The sequence below is a fragment of the Geotrypetes seraphini genome, chromosome 3 (genome assembly GCF_902459505.1).
Source record: "Geotrypetes seraphini chromosome 3, aGeoSer1.1, whole genome shotgun sequence".
NCBI lineage: Eukaryota > Metazoa > Chordata > Amphibia > Gymnophiona > Dermophiidae > Geotrypetes > Geotrypetes seraphini.
The window spans coordinates 222191351-222214186 of NC_047086.1; the positions used below are offsets into that span (position 1 = coordinate 222191351).

General features: G+C 43.0%; 1 protein-coding gene across 6 annotated transcripts in view; it reads left to right on the top strand.

Annotated features, from left to right (window-relative positions):
• NCKAP5L (NCK associated protein 5 like) overlaps positions 1 to 22836 on the top strand; it is a 134986-nt gene that overhangs the window by 92416 nt on the left and 19734 nt on the right. For 5 of the 6 annotated variants that reach the window (XM_033937515.1, XM_033937516.1, XM_033937514.1 and 2 more), the window contains exons 10-11: positions 5629 to 5707; positions 14898 to 15206. In XM_033937515.1, the coding sequence (XP_033793406.1) occupies positions 5629 to 5707; positions 14898 to 15206 (388 nt within the window). The remainder of the gene's footprint in view (positions 1 to 5628; positions 5708 to 14897; positions 15207 to 22836) is intronic. The other variant, XM_033937517.1, reaches the window with a different exon arrangement.

Consider the following 22836-nt stretch of genomic DNA (forward strand, 5'->3'; position numbering starts at 1 on the left):
AGGATGACAAGATCCCTCTCTTGTTTGTTCATTGTCAGATTGTCAATGAAATAGGTCAGTTGTGTTTCTTCCTCGGAATTCGCCCAAACTAGTCTCTGCCTATAATGTTAATTTGCTGTGCTGTATTCAGAAAGGATTGTATTATGTTTATTTTTAAACAGAGTGACCCCCTGAATATTTTTTTAATCAGTTGTTACTGCACTAGATCAGCCAGGAGTTTTGGTTGGGTTTTTTGTTTTGTTTTTTACTAATTTACCATGGGCAAGACTGTAAATAAATCTTAATATGTCATAAACATAAATAAATAAGTAATGATATTAAAATGGCCAAACAAGTAGAACTGGAGATGGCAAAAAATGATGGCGATATAAAAGGGGCCTTGGGTAAGAAAATACAGATGGGCTTTGGTGGGGATGGGCTTGTCTGACGTGCAAGATCTTAAAAAAATGTTTTATATTTAATGTTGGTGGATTTTTTTTTTTTTTTGGGGGGTGTGTGTCTATATTGTAGTGCTACAGTGCCCAGGAAGGTTTTAATTAAAGCAAAAATGTTTTATATTTAATGTTGGTGGGTTTCTGGGTGGGGCTGGGCTCTTCAGTGCCCAGGATAGTTTTAATTTAAAAAAATATTTTCTATTTAGTGCTGGCATTTAATGTTTTATATTTAATTCACGGGGGGGGGGGGGGGCTGAAGCTAGGGGAAGGGAGAGGGCATGGCTGATGTTAGACTGGGAGGGATGGGGAGTGGGTAAAAAAGGGTAGAGCAAAGCTGATGCTGTGCTACATGGAGGGGAAGGGGAGTAGAAAAGGGTAAGGTTGATTCTGGGCTACAGGGATGGACAGGAGGTGGGAGGGGGAAGCAAAATAAGGCTTATTCTGTGTTGATGGAGAGGTCTGATTTCCAGGCTACAGGGATGGACGGGGGGAGGGGAAGGCTGATTCTGGGCTACAGGGATGGACAGGAGGTGGGAGGGGGAAGCAAAATAAGGCTTATTCTGTGTTGATGGAGAGGTCTGATTTCCAGGCTACAGGGATGGACGGGGGGAGGGGAAGGCTGATTCTGGGCTACAGGGATGGACAGGAGGGGGGAGGGGGAAGCAAAATAAGCCTTATTCTGTGTTGATGGAAAGGTCTGATTTCCAGGCTACAGGGATGGACGGGGGGAGGGGAAGGCTGATTCTGGGCTACAGGGATGGACAGGAGGTGGGAGGGGGAAGCAAAATAAGGCTTATTCTGTGTTGATGGAGAGGTCTGATTTCCAGGCTACAGGGATGGACGGGGGGAGGGGAAGGCTGATTCTGGGCTACAGGGATGGACAGGAGGTGGGAGGGGGAAGCAAAATAAGCCTTATTCTGTGTTGATGGAAAGGTCTGATTTCCAGGCTACAGGGATGGACGGGGGAGGGGAAGGCTGATTCTGGGCTACAGGGATGGACAGGAGGTGGGAGGGGGAAGCAAAATAAGCCTTATTCTGTGTTGATGGAGAGGTCTGATTTCCAGGCTACAGGGATGGACGGGGGGAGGGGAAGGCTGATTCTGGGCTACAGGGATGGACAGGAGGTGGGAGGGGGAAGCAAAATAAGCCTTATTCTGTGTTGATGGAGAGGTCTGATTTCCGGGCTACAGGGATGGACGGGGGGAGGGGAAGGCTGATTCTGGGCAGATTGGTGGGGTAGCAAGGCAAGGATATGTATATAGTTTATGTTGATGCAGGACAGCTGTTGGGCAGACTGTTTACTTAGAAATCCATCATCAAGCGAACACTGCTCATACCTATATACATAGTGCCCGCCCATATTGGCTCTGGGCCTGCCCAAAATGTCACGTCTGCTCCGCCACTGCTCTGGAGTAGTGAGACCAAAATTGAACTTTACGATCACAGCCATAAATGCTGTGTTCGGATAGGAGTCGTCAAGGTCTGTGAAGAGAAGCACACCATCCCTACTGTGAAGCATGGAGGTAGATCTCTGCTGTTTTGAGGGTGTGTGAACTACAGTGGCACGGGGAATTTAGTCAGAATTGATGGCAGTTCGAATGTAGCATCTGATCAGAAAATAGTGGAGGAGAATTAACATTCATCAGCCTGGAAAGCTGCACATGACCTTTCCAACATAACAGTGATCCAAAACATAAGGCCAAGTCGACCCTTCAGTGGCTGCAGCAGAAAAAAAGTGAAGATTTTGGAGGGGCCATCACAGTCTCCTGACCTCGACATTATTGAGCTACTTTGGGGGAAAACTCAAACCACACAGTTCATGCTAGATAACCAAAGAATTTACAGGATATGGAGGCTTTATTACATGAGAAAATATCAAAAAGACTGCAAGTCATCATTGATAGTAAGACTTTTGAACAGGATCATTTTATTGTTTCCTTTATTGCTTTGGTTTGTTTAATAATTATTCTATTCTGTGATGCATAATGGTTTCATTTAAAACACATTAAAAATAAAAGAAATGTGTTTTATCTGATCACTCATATTTTCCACAAATGATGCACATCTGAGACAAATTCTGCCAAGGGTATGTAAACTTATGATCACAACTGTAAATAGGATGGAGTCAGTTCAAGAATCAGCTACTAAAAAGATCAGTGGTCTTTGTTGTCAAGTATGGTGGACAAACTTGATGATCTTGAGACTGGAAGCCCTGAATATGTATACCCTAGAGCAGGGATCTCAAAGTCCCTCCTTGAGGGCCGCAATCCAGTCGGGTTTTCAGGATTTCCCCAATGAATATGCATTGAAAGCAGTGCATGCACATAGATCTCATGCATATTCATTGGGGAAATCCTGAAAACCTGACTGGATTGCGGCCCTCAAGGAGGGACTTTGAGACCCCTGCTCTAGAGGAAAGGAGGGACAGGGGAGATATGATTCAGACGTTCAAATACTTGAAGGGTACTTGAACAAAATCTTTTCCAGAGAAAGGAAAATGGTAAAACCAGAGGACATAATTTGAGGTTGTGGGGTGGTAGATTCAAAGGCAATGTTAGGAAATTCTACTTTACGGAGAGGGTGGTGGATGCCTGGAATGCGCTCCCGAGAGAGGTGGTGGAGAAGAAAACTGTGACTGAGTTCAAAGAAGCGTGGGATGAACACAGAGGATCTAGAATCAGAAAATAATATTAAATATTGAACTAAGGCCAGTACTGGGCAGACTTGCATGGTCTGTGTCTGTGTATGGCCGTTTGGTGGGGGATGGGCTGGGGAGGGCTTCAGTGGCTGGGAGGGTGTAGATGGGCTGGAGTAGGTTTTAACAGAGATTTTGGCAGTTGGAACCCAAGCACAGTACCGGGTAGAGCTTTGGATTCTTGCCCAGAAATAGCTAAGAAAAAAATTAAAAATTTAAATTGAATCAGGTTGGGCAGACTGGATGGACCATTCGGGTCTTTATCTGCTGTCATCTACTATGTTACTATGTTCTCCCTCCGTATTCACGGTTTCAGCATTTGCAGTTTCGATTATTCACGGTTTTTAGCTTGCTGGCTCCTCCTCCCAAGTTATATCAGCTTGCATAGAGAAATCGCTGATTCCAAGCGTTTGCAGAGAAAATCACTGATTCTTCACCGTGTTTTGCCTCTCCTTCAGGAACAGGCCAGGTCTCCCACCATGTTATTCATGGTTTCACTATATTCACGATGGTTTTTAATAGAAAACAGCGAATAACATATGAAAAAGTTATTTGCGGTTTTTCTGTATTTGCGGTTCTGTTAATCTCCTATCACAGTGAATACGGAGGGAGACGTGTACTGTGTACTTTAGAAGAAAGGTAGGAGAGGGGTGATTTGATAGATATATTTAAATATCCGTGTGGCATAATTACACAGGAGGTGAGTCTCTCAATTGAAGGAAGCTCTGGAATTGGAATGAAAGGGGCATTTTTTTTTACGTGAAAGAGAATAGACTTGGGAATAACCTGAGGAAATATTTTCATCGAAAGGATGGTGGGTGTGCGGAATAGCCTCCCCTTCCTTCCAGCGGAGATGGTAAAGAGGAGAACTGTACTTGAATTTAAAAAAACAGGGATAAGCAGTGAGGATCTCTGAGAGAGGAAAGAATTGTGGAGCTGCTTAGTTGGTTTGGATGGACTGACTGGATAGGTGGTCTAGTCTTTATCTGTCATCATTTTCTGATTCTCTCTTCTATTTGGAAAACTGACCATTTTGGTCTGTCTTTGTCTTGTGTGGAAGCTCATGTAAGCCGCTTTGAATTGACTACCCAGTCATTAGTAGCGGTATAGAAGCTTACAAGAAACAATTATCTAGTTCTTGGTTCACAAGAGGACAGAGTCTCTTATCTCTTGACTATAATTTCCTGAGAAATCTCTCATGAAGAACTTTATCATATTCGTACCTTCTGAAAAGCCAAATAACTACTGTATATGAACTGGCTCACTTTTATCCATGAGGTTGTTTATGCTTTCAAAGAGATCTCATTGCTAAACCCTGTGCTGGTATTAAGTCATATCTATATGGTTAATAATCTTATTTTTTAATAGTTTCTATCTGGCTCACATCTATAGTTCCTTGGATCATCCTGGAGCCCTTTCCAAAAAAAAAAGCAAACAAATGTTATTACATTTGGTCATATTGAAGTCCTCAGGTAGTGTGGCTGTTTTAAATGATAGGTTAGCAATTTCATATTTGATTTTTGTCAGAACTCTGGGCTGAATACCATCTGGCTCTGGTGATTTTGCATTTTCAGATTTGTCAATGCGCTCCATTATATATTTTAGATTTGCTTTAGTTGCTCCAAATCCTCACTATTGAAGAGTTTCCTAGCATCCTCCTCAGTAAAGATATAGAAACTTACAAGACGAGCTACAAGCCTACTTCATGATTAATTAAGCTTCACTTGAGGTATGCAAGCTCTGCTTTGCAGAGAAAACTTGTGTTTACAGTGCAATTAACCTTCATTTACTGATGAACAGACAGGCATGTGCATTCAGATGCAGAATTTGGTAGATGGGTATTTTAGGCAATGCTATTCTCCCACTCGGTGGAAACTGTTTTGATAGGTCCCAGATATCAAGTTTCAAGTTCATTAAAAAAAATTTTTTAACCGCTTAATCAAATTTCTAAGCGGTGTACAGTATCAATAAAAGAAAACATTTTTAAAAGAGACAAAACATGTTAGAGTTAAAATATTAAACAAGACAATGTTATTTTAGTGGACATTAACAGAGGACAAGTATACATTGGAACAAGGTTACCTCTCTGTTTTTATTCATTTCCCTTATTAATATGGAACAGCCAAGATTGTGGAGGTGGTTTTGCTTTGAGATTTTTTTTTTAATCTCTCCTTGTTTGGTATCCTGGCTGGGTGGGTGAAGACATGGTAATGACGACTGAATGAACTTTTTTTTTCTTGGATGCATAATGAAGCTGAGAAGCTTATATCCAGAATAGAGAAGGATCTTTTTTTTTCATTAAATAATTTATTGAAATTTTAAAATTTAAAAGGATACAAACAGAAAAGGATCTAGATGGTAATGAATGCTCCCAATTGGTCTATCTTTGCAGCATGACAACTGATAAAAACCAGGAAGTTGACTGGTACAGAGAAGTAACCCAGAATTTCTGTTTGCATTGTAGTCTGGCCTCTCCTCTAAAACCTTTTTCCTTGTTAGCAGAATAAAGATGTGGTGAGAGGGGAAGTGCCTTCGGAAGAGAGTCTTGTTGAATCTGTCACAACCCAGCATTTCCCAGGTACGGATGCTCAGCAAATCTGTGGGGGGGGGAGAGGCATCTTATGTGCTCTTCTGCCAAGCAGCGAAGATATGAGGTTTTTCTAAAGGTGATTCTGTAACAGCTAGTGGTTATATCCTTGGGCAGCGGAACACTTTTTTTTTTGGGGGGGAGGGGGCAAAACCTCCGCCCCAGACCCCTGCCTAAGCTCCACCCTAGAACCCATCCCCCAAATTATAGTACTAATAATAATGCCGTTTTTTCTATTCATTTTTCATATGTACACACATGCATACAATATAATCTTACTAACAATGCATAAGTTAACCACAAAATTCTCAATACAGTGGAACCTTGGTTTACGAGCATAATTCGTTCCAGAAGCATGCTCATAAGCCAAAATACTTGTATATCAAAGCGAGTTTCCCCATAGGAAATAATGGAAACTCGCTTTGATACGTTCCCACCCCCGCCCCGAGGACAGCGGCGCTGCTCCCTCCCCCGCTTGCAAATGCCCCCCCCCACGTGTGAACCGGCACCCCCCACCCGAACAACTTGAACTTACCCCCCTGTCTGGCATCGGCACGCAGCTCACAGGATGTGCCGGTGCCGCTAGAAGATCTTCCTGCCTCTGCCGGGCCTTGAGCATGCATCTGCGCATGCTCAAGGCCTTCTAATTCTCCTTCTTGCTGAGATTCTCAGAGATCTCCAAGAATCTTGGTGAGAGGGAGAATTAGAAGGCCTTGAGCATGCGCAGATGCATGCTCAAGGCCCGGCAGAGGCAGGAAGATCTTCTAGCTGCACCGGCACATCCTGTGGGTTGCGTGCCGGTGCCAGAGCGGGGGGGGGGGGACGTAAGTTCAAGTTTTTTCTGGCAGGTGGTGCCGGTTCGAGCGGGGGGAGCAATGCTGGTTATTGGGGGGGGGTGCTCGCAAATCGAGTCAACACTCGGTTTGCGAGACAAGTTTTGCGAGAATGTTTTGCTCGTCTTGCAAAACACTCGCAAACCGAGGTTTGACTGTATTAATTCCTACTAGAACACCTGGCCTTGGTCACACATGTAGAACACAAATAACCCCTATGCAAACTCAGGACCACAAACTAAAAATACTAATATACACAAACAAAACCCTAAGATGTCAGACTAAATGCATTATAACACCAGAGAAATAGAAAGAAATTACCTGAAAATAAGACAGGGTCTTATATTAATTTTAGCTCCAAAAAAATGCATTAGAGCTTATTTGCAGGGGATGTCATTTTTTTTTCATGTACATCACTCATCTCTCCCTTCCTCTCCTCCTACCCAGTTCTTCATCTTTCCTTTCTCCCCATGTGCAACATCTTTCCTCCCCTCTCGCCCATCTCCTTGTGCAGCATCTTTCTATCCATCCCTCCCATTCCCCTGTGCAGCAGAACCCCACTGACCCTCCCACCATGAGACTGACATACCTTCCCAGTCATCAGTGACGTGGCAGAGGAAAGGCCCCGGCAGGGAAGGCCGTGAAGCAGCCCATTCAGAGTGCTGCTGCCGCCACTGTTTTTGGATGCTTAAGAGGTACATCAGTCTCAAGATGGGAGGGTCAGTGGGATTCTACTGCACAGGGGGATGGGAGGGAAGGATAGAAAGATGCTGCAGAAAGAAGGTCCATCCCAAGCAGGAAAGGCCTCGAAGCAGAGCATTCAGAGCACTGTCACTGCTGTTGCTTTAGGAGGCCTTGAGAGGTATGTGAGGTCTCATTGGGGTGAGGGTCGCTGAATCGACGAGTCCAATTTTTTTGGTACGTATTTATCTTCCTCTCCTACTGCTGATGGTGGGCAGCAGCCCAGAAATAGTGGAAGCCTAGATTTTTTTTATTTTTTACTGGGGATGGAGTCAGGGAGTGTCAGGGACATTAAGGGGGGGCTTCAGGGTCAATCTTAACTAGGGCTTATTTTTGGGGTAGGGCTTATATTATGAACATCTTTAAAAATCATGCTAGGGCTCATTTTCGGTGTAGGTCTTATTTTCAGGGAAACATGGTAATTTCTTCCTGAACAGTGCAGACTATAGACAGCAGATATAAATTCTCAAAACTGACAAATTTCAATCACTAAATTGAAAATAAAATCATTTTCCTTACCTTTGTTGTCTGGTGATTTTTATTTCTGTAATCATCTTTTCCCAGTCTGGTTTTACTTCCTTCTATCTGTGCTCTTAACTGTATTTCCAGATCTTTCTTATCCATTTGCTGGTTTTCTCTCCTTCACTTTCTGCTCTTCATCCATCCTTGGCATTAACTTTTAACATTCAACCTTCTGCCATTTTTCTGCTTTCTTCTTAAAATCTATCTACTTTTCCATGTCTTCCCTTCCCATCTATCCATGTGTACCATCTTCTCTCTTTCTTCACCCCTATTCCCACCTATCCATAAGCATTTCTTTTCTTTCTCTTTTCCCAGCCACACCCATTGCTGTACATTGTCTCCTCTCTCTTTCTCACCTTCCCCTCCATCCCTATGTACCATCTCATCTCTCTTCCTCTCCCTTGGTCTGACGTCTTTGTCTTCCCCCCTTCTATGGTCTGGCATCTCTCTCTTATTCCCTCCCTCTTCCCATGGTCTAACATCTCTCTCCTTCTCTTCCCTCCTTCCTGAGGTCTGGCATATCTCCTCTCCTTCCTGAGGTCTAGTATATCTCCTCTCCTCTCCTTTCTGCAGTCTGGCATATCTCTCTCCTCTCCTTTCTGCAGTCTGGCTTCTCTCTCTCCTTCCATCACCCTACTCTAGAATCCAACATCTCTCCCTTCTTTAAATCATCTCTCCTCCCTCCCAGTGTAACATTTCTCCTTCCCTCCTCTCCACCACTGTCATGTCCAACAATTCTCCTTCTTTCTTCTTTCCTTTTCCTATGTATGCCATCTCTCTTTACCTCCCACTCCATGCACCTATGTCCAACAATTCTCTTTTTATCTCAGGGCAAGCAGGCAGCATATTCTCACATGTGGGGTAATATCATCCATGAAGCCCCAGTACAGACACTTTAAAAGTGCATCACCACTTTAAGAAACTTAGAAAGTTTGCGATAGCCCGCACCGCACATGCACGCGTGCCTTCCCGCCCGACATAGGTGCGCGGCTTCTCAGTTCTGTTTTTTCCTCAGAGCTAAGAAGTCGTGTTTTCAAACATTCTTCGTTTTTTGCTTTCCTGCTCATGCGTATTTTATTTCTTCTCTCGTTTTTTTTCTTCTAGTACAAAACAAAGCAGAAGAAAAATAACAAGTCTCTTATATTTCTCCGCCTCACTTTCCCTCGCAGCCGTGTAGTCAACGGGGCCTTATGACATTGTCTCAGCTTCGGATTCAATTTTGGCTGACGTTTCTCCCATCGATGTCTTGCCCGTTTTCAGGATCCTCATAAGTGTGGCAGGTGCCATGGCACATCGTGTCTCCAGTCATTATAACATGAAGACGGCATCAGAGGACGGGATCGCAGGCCATTATGGCTTTGAGTCAATTCATGCCGACTTTTCAGCGACCATTCTGGCAGCTCGCCTTTTTTTCAAGAGAGGGTTGCATCTTATCCATAGCTCCCTTTTTTTGGGCGAGCCGCAACACTAACAGTACCGGCAGAGAAGCCTAAAGTACCAGAGTCTTCCAAGAGCCAACAGTTTTTTTTTTCAGCCAGTATCACAGGTCATTATGGCATCGAGTCCATTCATGCTGACTAAGTGACCATTTCTGGCTGCAGGCACCTACAGTACTGCACAAATAAAGGAATGTGACTCTGTGCACCGATGTTTCTGGCTAAATTACCAAAGGTACCAGTGATTTTTTTTCTCTTCAGGAATAACTTCAATGTTTTTTTTCTGATGCCTGTGACTCAGTACGGACACGGTACCGCTGATGCTTCATCAATTCACCATCATAGACTCTGATACCGGTTTCCTTGACTTTCCAGTTGTGCATCACAGCATTTTTTCTCCTGATAACCATTTTTCACTACATCAAAGCTATTTTTCTTCTCCAGATCCTGATGCAAGATTCCTACAAAGCTTTTATCTTTTTCATTGGACGGACACTTTTTCAAGTGACATTCTACTGAGAAGACTTTTACAATATCTTCTACAGAAACTTTCTAGTTTTGCTTTATGAACATGGACTATATGAAACTTTGCAGTTTTTGCTCCTGTTGTTGTTCTCTTGAATTTTATAGTCTTTGTCTTCAACTCAGACTTCACCTAACTGGTCTTCTTCGAGAACTTCTTCATGCAGAGACCTTCCTTTTCTCCTCCTAATGAATTGGATCTTATTTCTTTCATCAGCAAGGTCTATACTTCAATGTCAATGAAGGAGGGGGACTTACTATGGACATCTTTGACCACCGCCTCTGTTGCCTTTGGGTGTTATAAGATCATTACTTGTCTCAGCCTTTTTTTCCTACAGTTTTGCTACTACCTCTGTATACAATCATGGACTATAATTTGCTGAGACTGATTTTCACCTAGATGGGACTTTGTCTTCTCACTTATCTGGACACTCCTACTACGGTGGGGAATCTAGCATGGATGTAGAGTCTATAAAGTTAGATTCCTCTACCTGGTTTTGCTGAGCTACCTTACCTATCAGACGTCTGACTGCCTCTGCTTCAAAGGTCTACTCTGTGGAATCTAACAAGGATGTAGAGTCTGTTAGATTCTTTAAAAATTAAAAAAACCCCAACAAAAACAACATCCGACCCATCCATTTCTTGGTCTGCTTACAGTTCTTATGGATGTCATCCAGAGCTTCTTCTATGTCTGTAGCCATCAACTGATTTCCATTGGCGGCCTATGTTTCCTTTCAGTTATGATTCCAGGATTCCACCATGGGGTGTCAAGCCTGTAAGGTGGCTCTTTTTCCTGTTGATTTGCTACAATCCAAGCATGATATGGTGGGAACTAACAGGGATGTAGAGCCTGTAAGTTAGCTTTCCGACCACTTCACATCCTTCCACTGCTTTTGCTACATGGCAGGATCTACTGGGTGTTTCTTCTTCGATCAATATTAGCCTGTACCTTAAAGCAGGTGTCTAGTACCCTCAAATTTTTCTCCTACATCCTTGTTCCTGTTTTTCACATGCCAGAAGTTTGGGAGTGGCTGTAGGGGAGGAGGCAGCTACTACATCCTTTCAGGATGTTTTTTCCCTATTCTTTCAATTGGACAACAGGGGCTTACCTTCCCCTTTCTTAGTCCTCTTGTAGCTCACATGTTACCCTGTGTAACATTTTCATTCCTTTTTGATCAATAACACTACTTAGGCTCTCTAGATCTCATGGATTTTTCTTTTTGACTCTTTATTACTTGGCTTTGCCTTCCCTTTTTTCAAGGTATCAAGGGTCTGATTGTCTTACCTAATGAGGTCTTCGACTGATCTTAGATCTCAGCACTCTCAGCAATTTCTTCTCAAAGAAAAGTTTCAAATTTATCCCTGGCAATTTCTATCCTTCCTGGGATTGTAATGCTTGGCTATGCTCTCTGGATCTCAAGAAATCTTTCACTCACATTCCAATTCATCCAGATTCCAGAAAGTTCCTTGGATTCCAAGTGGCCTGGCATCCTCTCCCAGAGGTCTTTACCAAGTTCCTTGTGGTTATGGCAGTGGTCTTGAAGTCTCAGAGCCTTCATCTCTCTCTATCTGGATGACTGCCTCATCAATTGACACCACTTAACTGAGGCCATTTCTTTCTCGGAAGGGTTAAGATTTAGCTGTTTTTGGTCAGGCGCAGGCTGCTTATTCTAGGTTACATGGCTTCCACAGTCCACGTGACTTCCTTTACAAGGCTTCATCTCACTATATCTCAATGGTCTCTAGCTTCACAGTGGTCTCAGTCGATAGACCCACTTTTTCCACACACTTCTGTCCCCTTGTCTCTTCAACAGTCGTTACAGTGGGGGATGAACTCTTCTGTTGCACACGCCTCCTCAGCAAAGGTTTTGTCCACAAATTTGTCAACCTATGCTTGATGGACTCCACTGGATGACCTTCAAACTCAGGGGCACTGGCCCACCAAATCAATCTCTTGGAACTCAGGACAATTTATTATGTCCTCAAAGCTTTCCAGCATTTGATAGTCAACCATGTCCTACTGCTTCTTACAGACAATCAAGTAGCCATGTCCTCTATAAACAGGAGAGGAGGCACAGGTTCTCTTCTTTTATGTCATGAAGCTCAGAGGCTCTTGCTTTGGGTGATTGCTCGCAACATCTTTCTCAAAGCAGTCTACATTCAAAGGGAACAGAATTTCTTAACATACAAGCTCAGCAGAATTCTTCAACCTCACGCGTGGATGCTAAATTCTATAGCTCTCCATCCTGTGTTTTCTCAGTGCGGGACGCCTCAAGTGGATATGCTTGCATCTCCCCACAGCAACAAGTTGCCTTAATTGTACTCTCTTCATTGTCTGGAGGCGGACGCTGCTTTACTGGATTGGACACACAAGTTTCTCTATGTGTTTCCACTCATTCCTCTCATTCTCAAGATGCTTGTCAAAGCTAAGCAGGAGTTGGCCACCATGATACTTGTAGCTCCTCGATGGCCCGGACAGCCTTGGATCTCCTTTTTACTTCACCTCAGTTTCAAGGGACCAATACCTCTGCCAATTTTTCCAACTCTTCTTATGCAGAGTCACGGTTCTCTTCTACATCTCAACCTTCAGTCTTTACACCTAACAGCTTGGTATCTCTCGGGTTGAATCCAACTGATCTTCATCTTTTCTCAGCTTGTCAAGACTCATTTTGGAATCTTCTAGAAAACCAGCCACTCGGCAGTATTACTAGCAAAAGTGGACATGTTTTTTTCTTCCTGGTGCCTCCATCACCAGGATCCAAAATCCATCTCTGTTTCATTAGTTTTGGATTATCTTCTTTATTTATCTGACTTTGGTCTCAAGTCTACATCTATTAGAGTCCATCTCAGTGCTATCACTGCTTTTCATCAACCAGTGGATGGTAAACCTCTTACTGCACCTCTGATCTCCAGATTCACGAAAGGACGTTTTACTGTGAAACCATGTCTTAAACCACCTCCAGTGGTCTGGGATCTTGCTAGATTGGTTTAAAAGGAGGCTTCATCAATGTCTCCGGCTCATCTCAAGTATCTTATGTGGAAAGTTACTTTTCTCATCTCGCTCACTTCACCTAGAATCTGAGTGAGTAAACTTCAAGCATTACTGGCGGATCCACCTTTTGCAGTGTTCCACCATGACAAGGTTGTGCTTTGCACTCTCCCAAAGTTTTTACCAAAGGTCATCCCTAAATTTAATCTCAATCAATTGATTGTGCTTCCATTATTTTTTCTAAGCCTCATTCTCATCCAGAGCAAAGCCTCTTAGGACCTCTCAACTTTTTGTCTCCTTTGAGCATAACAAGTTGGGGCATCCTGTTCCAAGAGAATAATTTCCAACTGGTTGACTTCCTGTATATCATTATGTTATTTTCAGGCTGGGCTGCAATTAGAGGGTCAGGTCACAGTCCATAAAGTTCGAGCTATAGCAGCATTAGCAGCTTTTCTTCGCTCTACTCCGATTGATGAAATCTGCAAAGCTGGTACTTGGTCCTCAGTTCATCTATTCACCTTACATTATTATCTGGAATCTTTTTCCAGACGGGATGGGCACTTCGGCCAGACAGTATTATAAAATTTCTTTTCCTATAAGGCCAAAACTCCTACCATCCCATTCTGGTTAGCTTGGATGTCACCCACATGTGTGAATTGGCTGCCAGCTTGTTCTGGGATAAAGCACAGTTACTTACCATAACAGGTGTTATCCAGGGAAAGCAGGCAGATATTCTCACAACCCACCCACCTCCCCTGGTTGGCTTCTTAGTCGGCTTACTGAACGGAGGAGCTGCGCACCTACATTGGGCGGGAAGGCATTGGCATATGTGCGGTACGGGCTATCACAAATTTTCTAAGTTTCTTCAAGTGGCAATGTACTTTTAAAGTGTCCGTACCAGGGCTCCGTGGATGACGTCGCCCCACATGTGAGAATATCTGCTTGCTGTCCCTGGATAACACCTGTTACGGTAACTATGCTTTCTCTTCCCTCCATCACTAGCAGCATCTCTCTTTCCCTTCCTTCTCAGCACCCCATCCATGCATCTGTCCTTCCTAACCCCCTCCCAGCTTGTGCACCCCCTACCCCTAGCCCATGGCATATAGCACAGTGGTTCCCAACCCTGTCCTGGAGGACCCCCAGGCCAGTTGGGTTTTCAGGATAGCCCTAATGAATATGCATGAGAGAGATCTGCATATAATGGAGGTACCAGGCATGCAAATCTGCTCCATGCATATTCATTAGAGCTATCCTGAAAACCTGACTGGCCTGGGGGGGGTCCTCCAGGACAGGGTTGGGAACCACTGGTATAGCATATGTTGTTGTTCTACCCCCAAAGCGGGACCCTGCGGCACGACCTCTCTCCAGCTCCTGATTCCTCCACTTACCTCCTCCCTGTTTGCTGTTATTTTAAATCTTCGTGCAGCCATAGCGTCAATGAGATGAACTTTCTGCTGTTGGCCTGCCCCAGAACCCTTCATTCAGCAACAGCCCATCTAGGCGGAAACAGGAAGTCACTGCTGAATGAAGACTTCTGGGGCAGGCCGACGGCAGATAGCTCATCTCGTTGACGCTGCGGCTGCCCCAAGATTTAAAATAACAGCAACTGGGGAGGAGGTGTGGTGGAGTCGGGAGCTGAAGAGAAAGGTTGTGCCACAGGGTCCTACTGGGGTGGAGGGAGGGAGGGAGGAAAGAATATATACACTACATGCCGAAGATTTTAAATTAGAGCGGCCAGAAGAGGAAGTAGGTGGGGGAGCAGAGCCAACACCAATTTGGGGGGGAGGTCATGGCCCCCTCCATTCCGACACCTATGTCCTAGGGTACTGTCTGTTTTGAATTACAATCTCTGCCAATTATCCACAGTTATTCTGGATTTCTATTTTGTGCATGCCATGGTCATTGATCTCTTCAATTGGAAATAATATGATTCCAAGAGTTATATCCTGGGAGAAATCATCCGATTGTGTGTGTGATCTGTTTCTCACTGCTGCTGCTGCATATGACTGGTTCTGAAATATTTTATATTAGTTCTTTTGACTGCCTTCTCTCCCTATTCCATTCTGATGTACAGCTGTTAATTTTATAGTCTGCTGCTCTTGCTAGGCAAAGCTTCCTTCAAAATCTCTCTCTTTCAGCCTGTGGTTCCCTGACACGGACTCTGGATAGTGGCATTGGAACTTTTCCTCCTCCAGATTATTGTGGTGGGACTCCAAATAAAATTGCCCCCAAGCTGAAGCCCAGATTGGAGCCACCTCTTATTGCTGAAAAGTTGCCTGTGCTTCCCAAGGCCCCACGGAAAGCAAGGACCCTAGAGAGAGAAGTGCCTAGTATGGAAGAAACATTGTCAGCAGTGGCAACATCAGAGTGTGCCAGCATTCCATGCACTGCTGGCCAGTCCAGAGAACCCCGCTTGGAAAACAGAGTTCACAAAATATGCAAAGAAGGTTGGTAACCCTGCTAGGGGATTCTATTTTGTGATATGCTTGTTGTACTATATGTGGGGCCAATACAGAAAAGCTAGTGAAGCCACATGTGATATCTGAGCATGTGGCTTCTCCCACATATGAAATTCCATGCCATGCAAAAAGCTAAATATATGCAGATTTTGTATGTGAAAAGTTTGCAGATAATGGAGACACATGAGCACAAAAGTTTTACGGCTTTACTCTTTGGATCTTGCCAGGTACTGATGACCTGGGTTGACCACTGTTGAAAACAGGATAATGGCTTTGATGGACCTTTGGTCTTTCCCTGTATGGCAATTCCTTTTTTTTTTTAATATCTTTATTCATTTGAAAGCCAAAAATAAGTGCAACATATTATACAGACATTTTACACTTTAACAGCACTTAAATTCTATCAAATTCTATTTTATGACAAATACATATATCACCCCCCCCCTTTCTACATATCTAACAATTGCACTCAAATTAAAAGTATCTCCCCACCCACCCTGGACGTATATGATCAAAGGGCAAAATCAACAATCACTCCTTACAGAATTTTGTGAATGGCTTCCAAACATTCATAAATTTCCTATAAAGTCCCTGTTGTATGGCCATCATACGTTCCATTTTAAAATTGTGGCATAGAGATTCCCACCAGAAAGTATAATTTAACCGATCCCAGTTTTTCCAGTTCCTCAAAATAAGGTTATATGGCAACCCCTGTCATAATAAAGAGAAGTTTATTATTATGGGAAGATATTTGGCTTTTGGCCCTCATTAACGTGCCAAATAGCACGGTATCATACGTCAATGCCACTGGATTTTCCAATAATTTATTCACTTGACCCGAAATGGATCTCAAAAATTTAAGTATCAAGGGACAAAAGATCTTCCTGTATGGCAACTCTTATGTAAGCCTGACTTTTGTGTGTATGGTCTGAACAAAATCGAAAGTGCGAGCAGCAGTATTGTCATGTTTTCTGTGTAATAACTGTGAACTTTGAAAAAATTTGTGGCAGGAATTTATTTATTTTTTTTGAGGCTCATAGTTAGGCACAGAACAGATGCAGAGGTGTGCTTTCACTTTTAGTTTTGACCGAACAAGCATACATGTTTTACCTCCATCTTGTTTTTTTTAAATCTTTATTCATTTTAATAACCAACATCAAGTGCAACAGTTTATCAAACAGTTTACAAAATAAACAGCACTTAATTCTATCAATTAATATAAGTACATATCCCTTCCCCCCACCCACTTACCCTTTCATACAGCATAAAAACAATCAAGAGTAATACAAATGACCAAGATAAACAAATTCCAATTTAAAAATGAATTAAGTACATATTTCCCCCCCCCCCCCTTCCTGGATGTGTACATCAACGATCAAAACTAACAATCAATCTTTATAAAATTTTGTCAATGGTCCCAAACCTCCTTAAATTTTTTATCAAGTCCCAACTATTGAACTCAATTTATAAATTTGGCACAAGGATTCCCACCAAAAACTATAGGTTTAACCTGTCCCAATTTTTCAAAATAAGCTGCACAGCAATTCCCGTCATGATGAAAAGTAATCTATTATTATATGAAGTTATGGGACTCTTGGCCATCAAAAACGTACTAAACAGCACTGTATCATATGTCAGTGCCAGTGGAACTTCCAATATTTTATTGATTTGACCCCAAATGGATCGCCAAAATTTAAGTATCAAGGGACAAAAAAAGAGCAGATGATCCAGTGTCCCTTTAAAACTTACAGGCACTTTTGGTTGCAAAAGAATAATTAGCAGTTAAAATTCTTTTAAATTCTTTTTAAATTTTAAAATAACCTAGTTGTTTATTCCAAATATTTTGTTCATAAGTTTTTCCAAGTATCTCTTCCCAAGCTGATTTATACCTTGAAGTTGGTATTATAATTTGAATAATAGCATTATAGAGTCGTGAAATGCTCCCCCTACTTATTCCATGTAGAAATGCCTTCTCAACTAATGTAGGTGGCTGAGTTAATTCTTGTAATACTCTTATCTTATAGCTGATTCATTAAAAAAATTTGAGAATCCATCAATTTAGTGATTATCTTTATCCATAATGTCAAAATATGTTGTATAATAGGATTAGTATTAAAAGCTAATTTTCTCAAATTCTCACTGGGCAACCATGGAATCACCCATAGGGGAATTCCCTCAATTAAATTTTGTTCCATGATTAACCAGCTTTTTTGAGGCTCATATTTCCAACTAATCAGATATTGCAACTGTGCTGCCTGGTAATAGGACTAGAAATGTGGAACCGCCATTCCATCTAGTTTTTTTGGCTGATATAACATATTACGTTGAAACCTTGGCTTTCTATTATTCCTAATATAGGTTAAAAAAAAATTTATCCAATCCTTTTAAAAATGGAAAATGGTATTGGTACAGGAATTGCAGAGAACAAATACAATAACTTGGGGAGTACAATAATTTTGATGGAATGTACTCTTCCTGTAGCATTTTTTTGCTACTTCAGCTTGTCTGCGGTGTTCTTTGCTCACATGTTTAAAGACAATAGACTGTTTTCAGTCCAATTCTTTATATGTGAGTTTGCAAACCATTGGACCCCTGAGGAAGGCGTGTTCGCCGAAACACAGACCATGTAGGGTCGGTTGGATTTTTAACACTTTATTTTTTATCATTGTATTTTTTTTATTGAATTATCATGTTTTTATATGTCGGAGTATAATAAATCTCCAGAACATCTGTATCCACAGTTTTTGTTTTCATCGATGTACTCTTCCTAACCATGATACATTTAAATGTTTCCATCTATTCAGATCATGCATGATTTTATTAAGTAAATCTGGATAGTTAGCTAAATATAGTTCAGATATTGTTCTAGTTACATTCATTCCCAGATATCGCAAGTATTGTTTTGCCCATTTAAAGGGGAACTTATCTTTTATATATATTCTTTCCTTCTTATTTAAGGAGAGATCCAGTATCTCAGACTTATTTGCGTTAATCTTAAAGCCTGAAACCTGAGAAAATAGATCCAACAACTGAGGAGTGTGTTTGGTTCATCTGGTGCTTTTCTCCTTCACCGGTCCAAAGTTTGGCCTGTATAACTGCTGGGCTTCTAAAGCTGATGTTACTTTATGATGTTTGTTTTCTAACGTAAAAGAAATCCCAAATGGGTAGTGCCACTTATAGCGAATGTTATTTTGTTGTAAACATTCGGTGACTTCTCGACAGTCCCGACGTCTTAGAGTTGCTGAGGAAATAGCCACAAACAGTTCCACTTTCATATTATTCAACATGAGGTGTCCAATTTTCCGTGCAGCTTGTAACACACTCTCTTTTTGTGGAAATCGCAAGAAACATGCCATTATGTCCCTCGGCTTGTGTGTTTTATGAGGGCCCAAGGCCCAGTGGATTCATTCAAATTCTATAGTTGGTAAATTTGTCTCTGGATCTTCCGCCTGTAGGAACCTATGACATAAAGATTGTATTAAAGTCAAGTCTTTCAGTGTTCTCCCTAGAAATTTTTTCCAGCCGGGTGGGACACGACGAGGAAATTTGGTGCTATGCAAATTACTCCTCCTGCTTACAGTGAAGGAGTAGGAGCGGGGAAGAGGGTTGGCGTGCGGCCTGGAATGCTATGAAAATTATCCCTCCCTACCCACAGTGAAGGAGTAGGGCAGGGGTGTCCAACCTTTTGGCTTCCCTGGGATGCATTGGACAAAAAAATTTTTTCTGGGGCTGCACAAACACTAACACTAGCTGATGAGCAAAAAAAAAAAGGCTGAGCAGGTCCCAAATTTGCAATCACTAATATAGAAGATGTACGAATCTAATAATAAACCTTCATTAAAGGGACACTGTGGAGAGGAACCCAAAAAAGCACTTACCCTGACTGAGTGATCCTCCATGTACACCGCTGACAGTGAGAGCAGCCACAGGCTTCCGCATCCCCACTCTGATGAATAAGGATGTGCACTCCTGGTTCTCCCATTCACTTCTATTACAGCTACGGTTAGCCTCATAAGAGCGGGGATGCTGCATCAGCTGTCAGCGGCGCATGTGGAGGATCGTTCAGTCAGGGTAAATATTACTGCTTTTTTGGGCCTCCCACTTTGAGCTTAGGCTCCCTCAAAATGAACATCTCCCCTGCTGTAGCTAGTAGGGATCCCCAAGCCTCACCAACTGACAACCACCTCCTCCCCTCCAACTTCCCAAGTTCTGCAGCTGGCAACAATATTGCAGAGCTGCTGCCTTCTCTCCTTCCTGCCTCATCACACCTTGGCTTTCATGCATGCATGAAAGCAGTGGCAGCTTGAGGATAATTGCCATTGGCTGCAAAGCTTGGAGATTTTGGGTTGCCAGACTGGAGGAAGATGTCTTCAGGTGGCAGGCTTGGGAATCCCCACTAGCTCAAGTATTTGTAAATTGCACTTAGGCAGGGAGAAACTTTGGTGCCCATCCACTAATTTTGGGCTCCAGTCCCTTCCCCAAATCAGCTGTATATGACTAAGCCACTGAATACAAAAATAATTGTGATGCACATATCCCAAAGCTAACATATTCCAGTTAATAAATTCAAAATAAAAACAATTTTTTCTACCTTGTCTGGATATTTTGTTTTTCCATCATCTTGGTCCCAGTTTTCTCTTTCTGCTTTTGGTCTATCTTCAACTAAGTCTCTTTCCAGTGTCTGCTACCCATTTTTTCTCCTCTTGTTCCATTTCCTCCTTATGCTTGTCTCCAAAGTATTGATTTTTCCCTTTCAGCTTTCTTAACTTTTTCTTTTCTTTTTTGCCTCTGTCCACTCAAATCTTTCTCACCCTTCTTCTTTTTAAATGTTCATCTACCTCTTAATTCTCCATCTTCTCTCAGTCCCTAGCACTCCCATTTCCCATCTCACTCCTTTCCCAGCCTCCTATTTCCTGCTATCTATTCCCCATTACCACATTTCTACCACTGTACTCACTGCTCTCACTCATCTTATCTTCTCCCTTTTGACCTCATTCACATGGCTCACCACTTTCAGAATCCCCCTAACTCTCTCCACTGGTCAGGCTATAACTCCCTGTCCCTTTCTTTCCATCCTCTTTCTTATCCCAGCTCTTTTCCCTCCTGCTCTCCCATGGCTCCATCTCTCCTCCTCTATCCCCATGGTCCAACATTTTGCTCCCTCTCTCTTCTGTTTTTCTTCTTCCCTCTCCCCTTGATGCTGAACAATGAAAAGGAGGAAAAAAAGAGAGATGCTGCATCTCTCTGCCTTCCATCCACAGGCCTAAAATTTATCCCTACCTCCCTTCCATCCCTAGATCCAGCTTCTCTCCATTTCTCTTCCCAACTGTCCCCCACCCCATCTCTCCCCCTGCCTCCCTCCCCCAGGTCTACCATTTCTCCCTTTCTCTTCCCAACAGTTCTCCCTTCAAATGTCTCTTTCCCTCTTCGTCCATACCACCCCAGGTCCAACTTCTGTCCCTTCAGACCATTTCCCATCATCTCTCTCTGTCCTCTGTTTCTGGCCCCATAAGCTCTCCCCCCCCCCTACGCCCAATCTAGCACTTCTTTTAATACCCTCCCCCTCTGTACTTTAAAAAAAGAAAAAAAAAAAAAAACAGTCCAGGAGACTTCCTTGACCCAGCATGTTCTCCCCCTCCTCTCTGCGCCCATGCATCTCTACCTCACTCCTCTCCCACCACCATGTCCAATAATTCTCTCTCTCCCCCTCCCTCCTCTCTCTGCTCAACAGTTCTCCTCTTTCTTCATCTCTCCCACCATCTCTTTCCCTCTCTCAGACACCCAATTCTCCCTTACTGTTCCCTCCCCCTCACTCCCTCCATTTTTCAATCCTAAGGCTCATGCGCCCTCCTTCCTTCCTTCATCATTTGTCCAAAGTTTGTGCTCCCTCCCTCTCTTCTGGCCGGCTCCCATGCTGCAATTGTTTTTCTGGTGAAAGTTGTGGGCAGTGGTGGCTGGCTCCTCACGTGATCCGTGGCTGTGCTGGAAGTATTTATTTTATGGTCGTCGGCGATCTGCACCTGTTCTGGAAGCGTTCCCTTCCTTCTGTGCCTCCGGCGAGTATTTATTTTGTGGCCGGCTCCCTTGCTGCAGTCGTCTGTGGGCGGTGTCGGCTCCTAGCGTGTGATTCACGGCTGATTCAGAAGCCTTCTCTCTGACGTCGTGACATCAGAGGGAACGCTTCTGACACAGCAGCAGATCATGTATGAGGAGCCGCCGCCCGCAGACAACTGCAGCAAGGGAGCCAGCCAGAAAACTACCCGACGGAGTGAGGCACAGAATGGAGGGAGGGAGAAGCTGGGCCGCACAAAACTCCTTGTTGGACCGCATGTGGGCTGTGGGCCACGGGTTGGACACCCTTGGAGTAGGGGCAGGGAAGAGGATTGGCACATGGCTTTGATGCTGGTGGTGCAATGAGCGGGAATGCTTTTAGATCTGCAAATGCAAGATGACAGCTGGGCACTCAGCTAAATTAGCCGTGCGGAACTCCCGGCTAAAAAACGCTAGGGAGAACACTGTCTTTAATCTCTTCGGATTCTGGAATTCCAAGAAATCTTAAATTATTCCGTCTCGCCTGGTTTTCTCCATCTTCGATCTTAAGAAGTAAATCCTCCATTGTCAAATCCAGATGATTACAATGTTTTTGAATTTCCAATATTTCCTGGTCATGTATAATGACCCGTTCTTCAAAATCCTGTAGAGTCTAACTCATGTCATCCATTTTTTTTATGTAGACTATCAATATTGACTTTAATATCTGATGTAAAAATTGTTAATGAGAGCGTAATATCCCCCATCCACTGTTGTAAGTCATCTTTACTAGCTAAAACTTGTTTGGCATGTCAGTCTCCACTATTTCCATCGATTCTTTTCCAAGAACATTTGACTTTGGTTCTTCTGTGCTAGAGCCACTTTTGAGTCGTTATTTCTACCGGTTCTCCTGCACAAAAAAGCAAAAGCTTTGAGGTCTGGTTTGACTTCTTTATTGCCATATCCACAAGTTTATCTTAATAAAGCCTGTTTATAATATCAAGTTCCAACAGCTCAACGTCAGAGATACTTTTCACAGAGAGACAATCCTCTCTGGCTAATGAATCTCTCCACCAAAGTTTATTTCTAAACAGCATACAAATTCCACTCTCCTCTCCTCTCAATCACAGCAATTCACTCACAAAGAGGCAGTTGTGTCCCAAAAGAAAGCAGCTGCCAGCTGGTCCAAGCATACAAAATACTTTCAAAAATCAGTCATTTTTCTATCACAAGCTGGGCTCCCCATTCAATTCAGTTTTTATCCAGTAAAACTTTCCACCTTGCACTTCAGAGTTACTGGTAAAGTTCCCAAGGTACATTAAACAGCAGGTTTCAATCAGCATACAACACTTCTCTTTGTCCTTATCATACCAGCTCTTGCTGGAAGACATAATCAGCCAAACGAATACACACTCTCACGGCAAGAGACCAGCTCAGTGTCTTCTTTTCCACAGTTAGCGGTATCAGGTTGCCTGTCTGATTTAGGCAGAAGGTGGTCTCTCTTACCGAAATAACAAAAGTCAAGTCCCCACCAGCATGTAGATTTTTATTCTTTAACTGCGCTTGATCAGTCTTTTCCCTAAGTGCG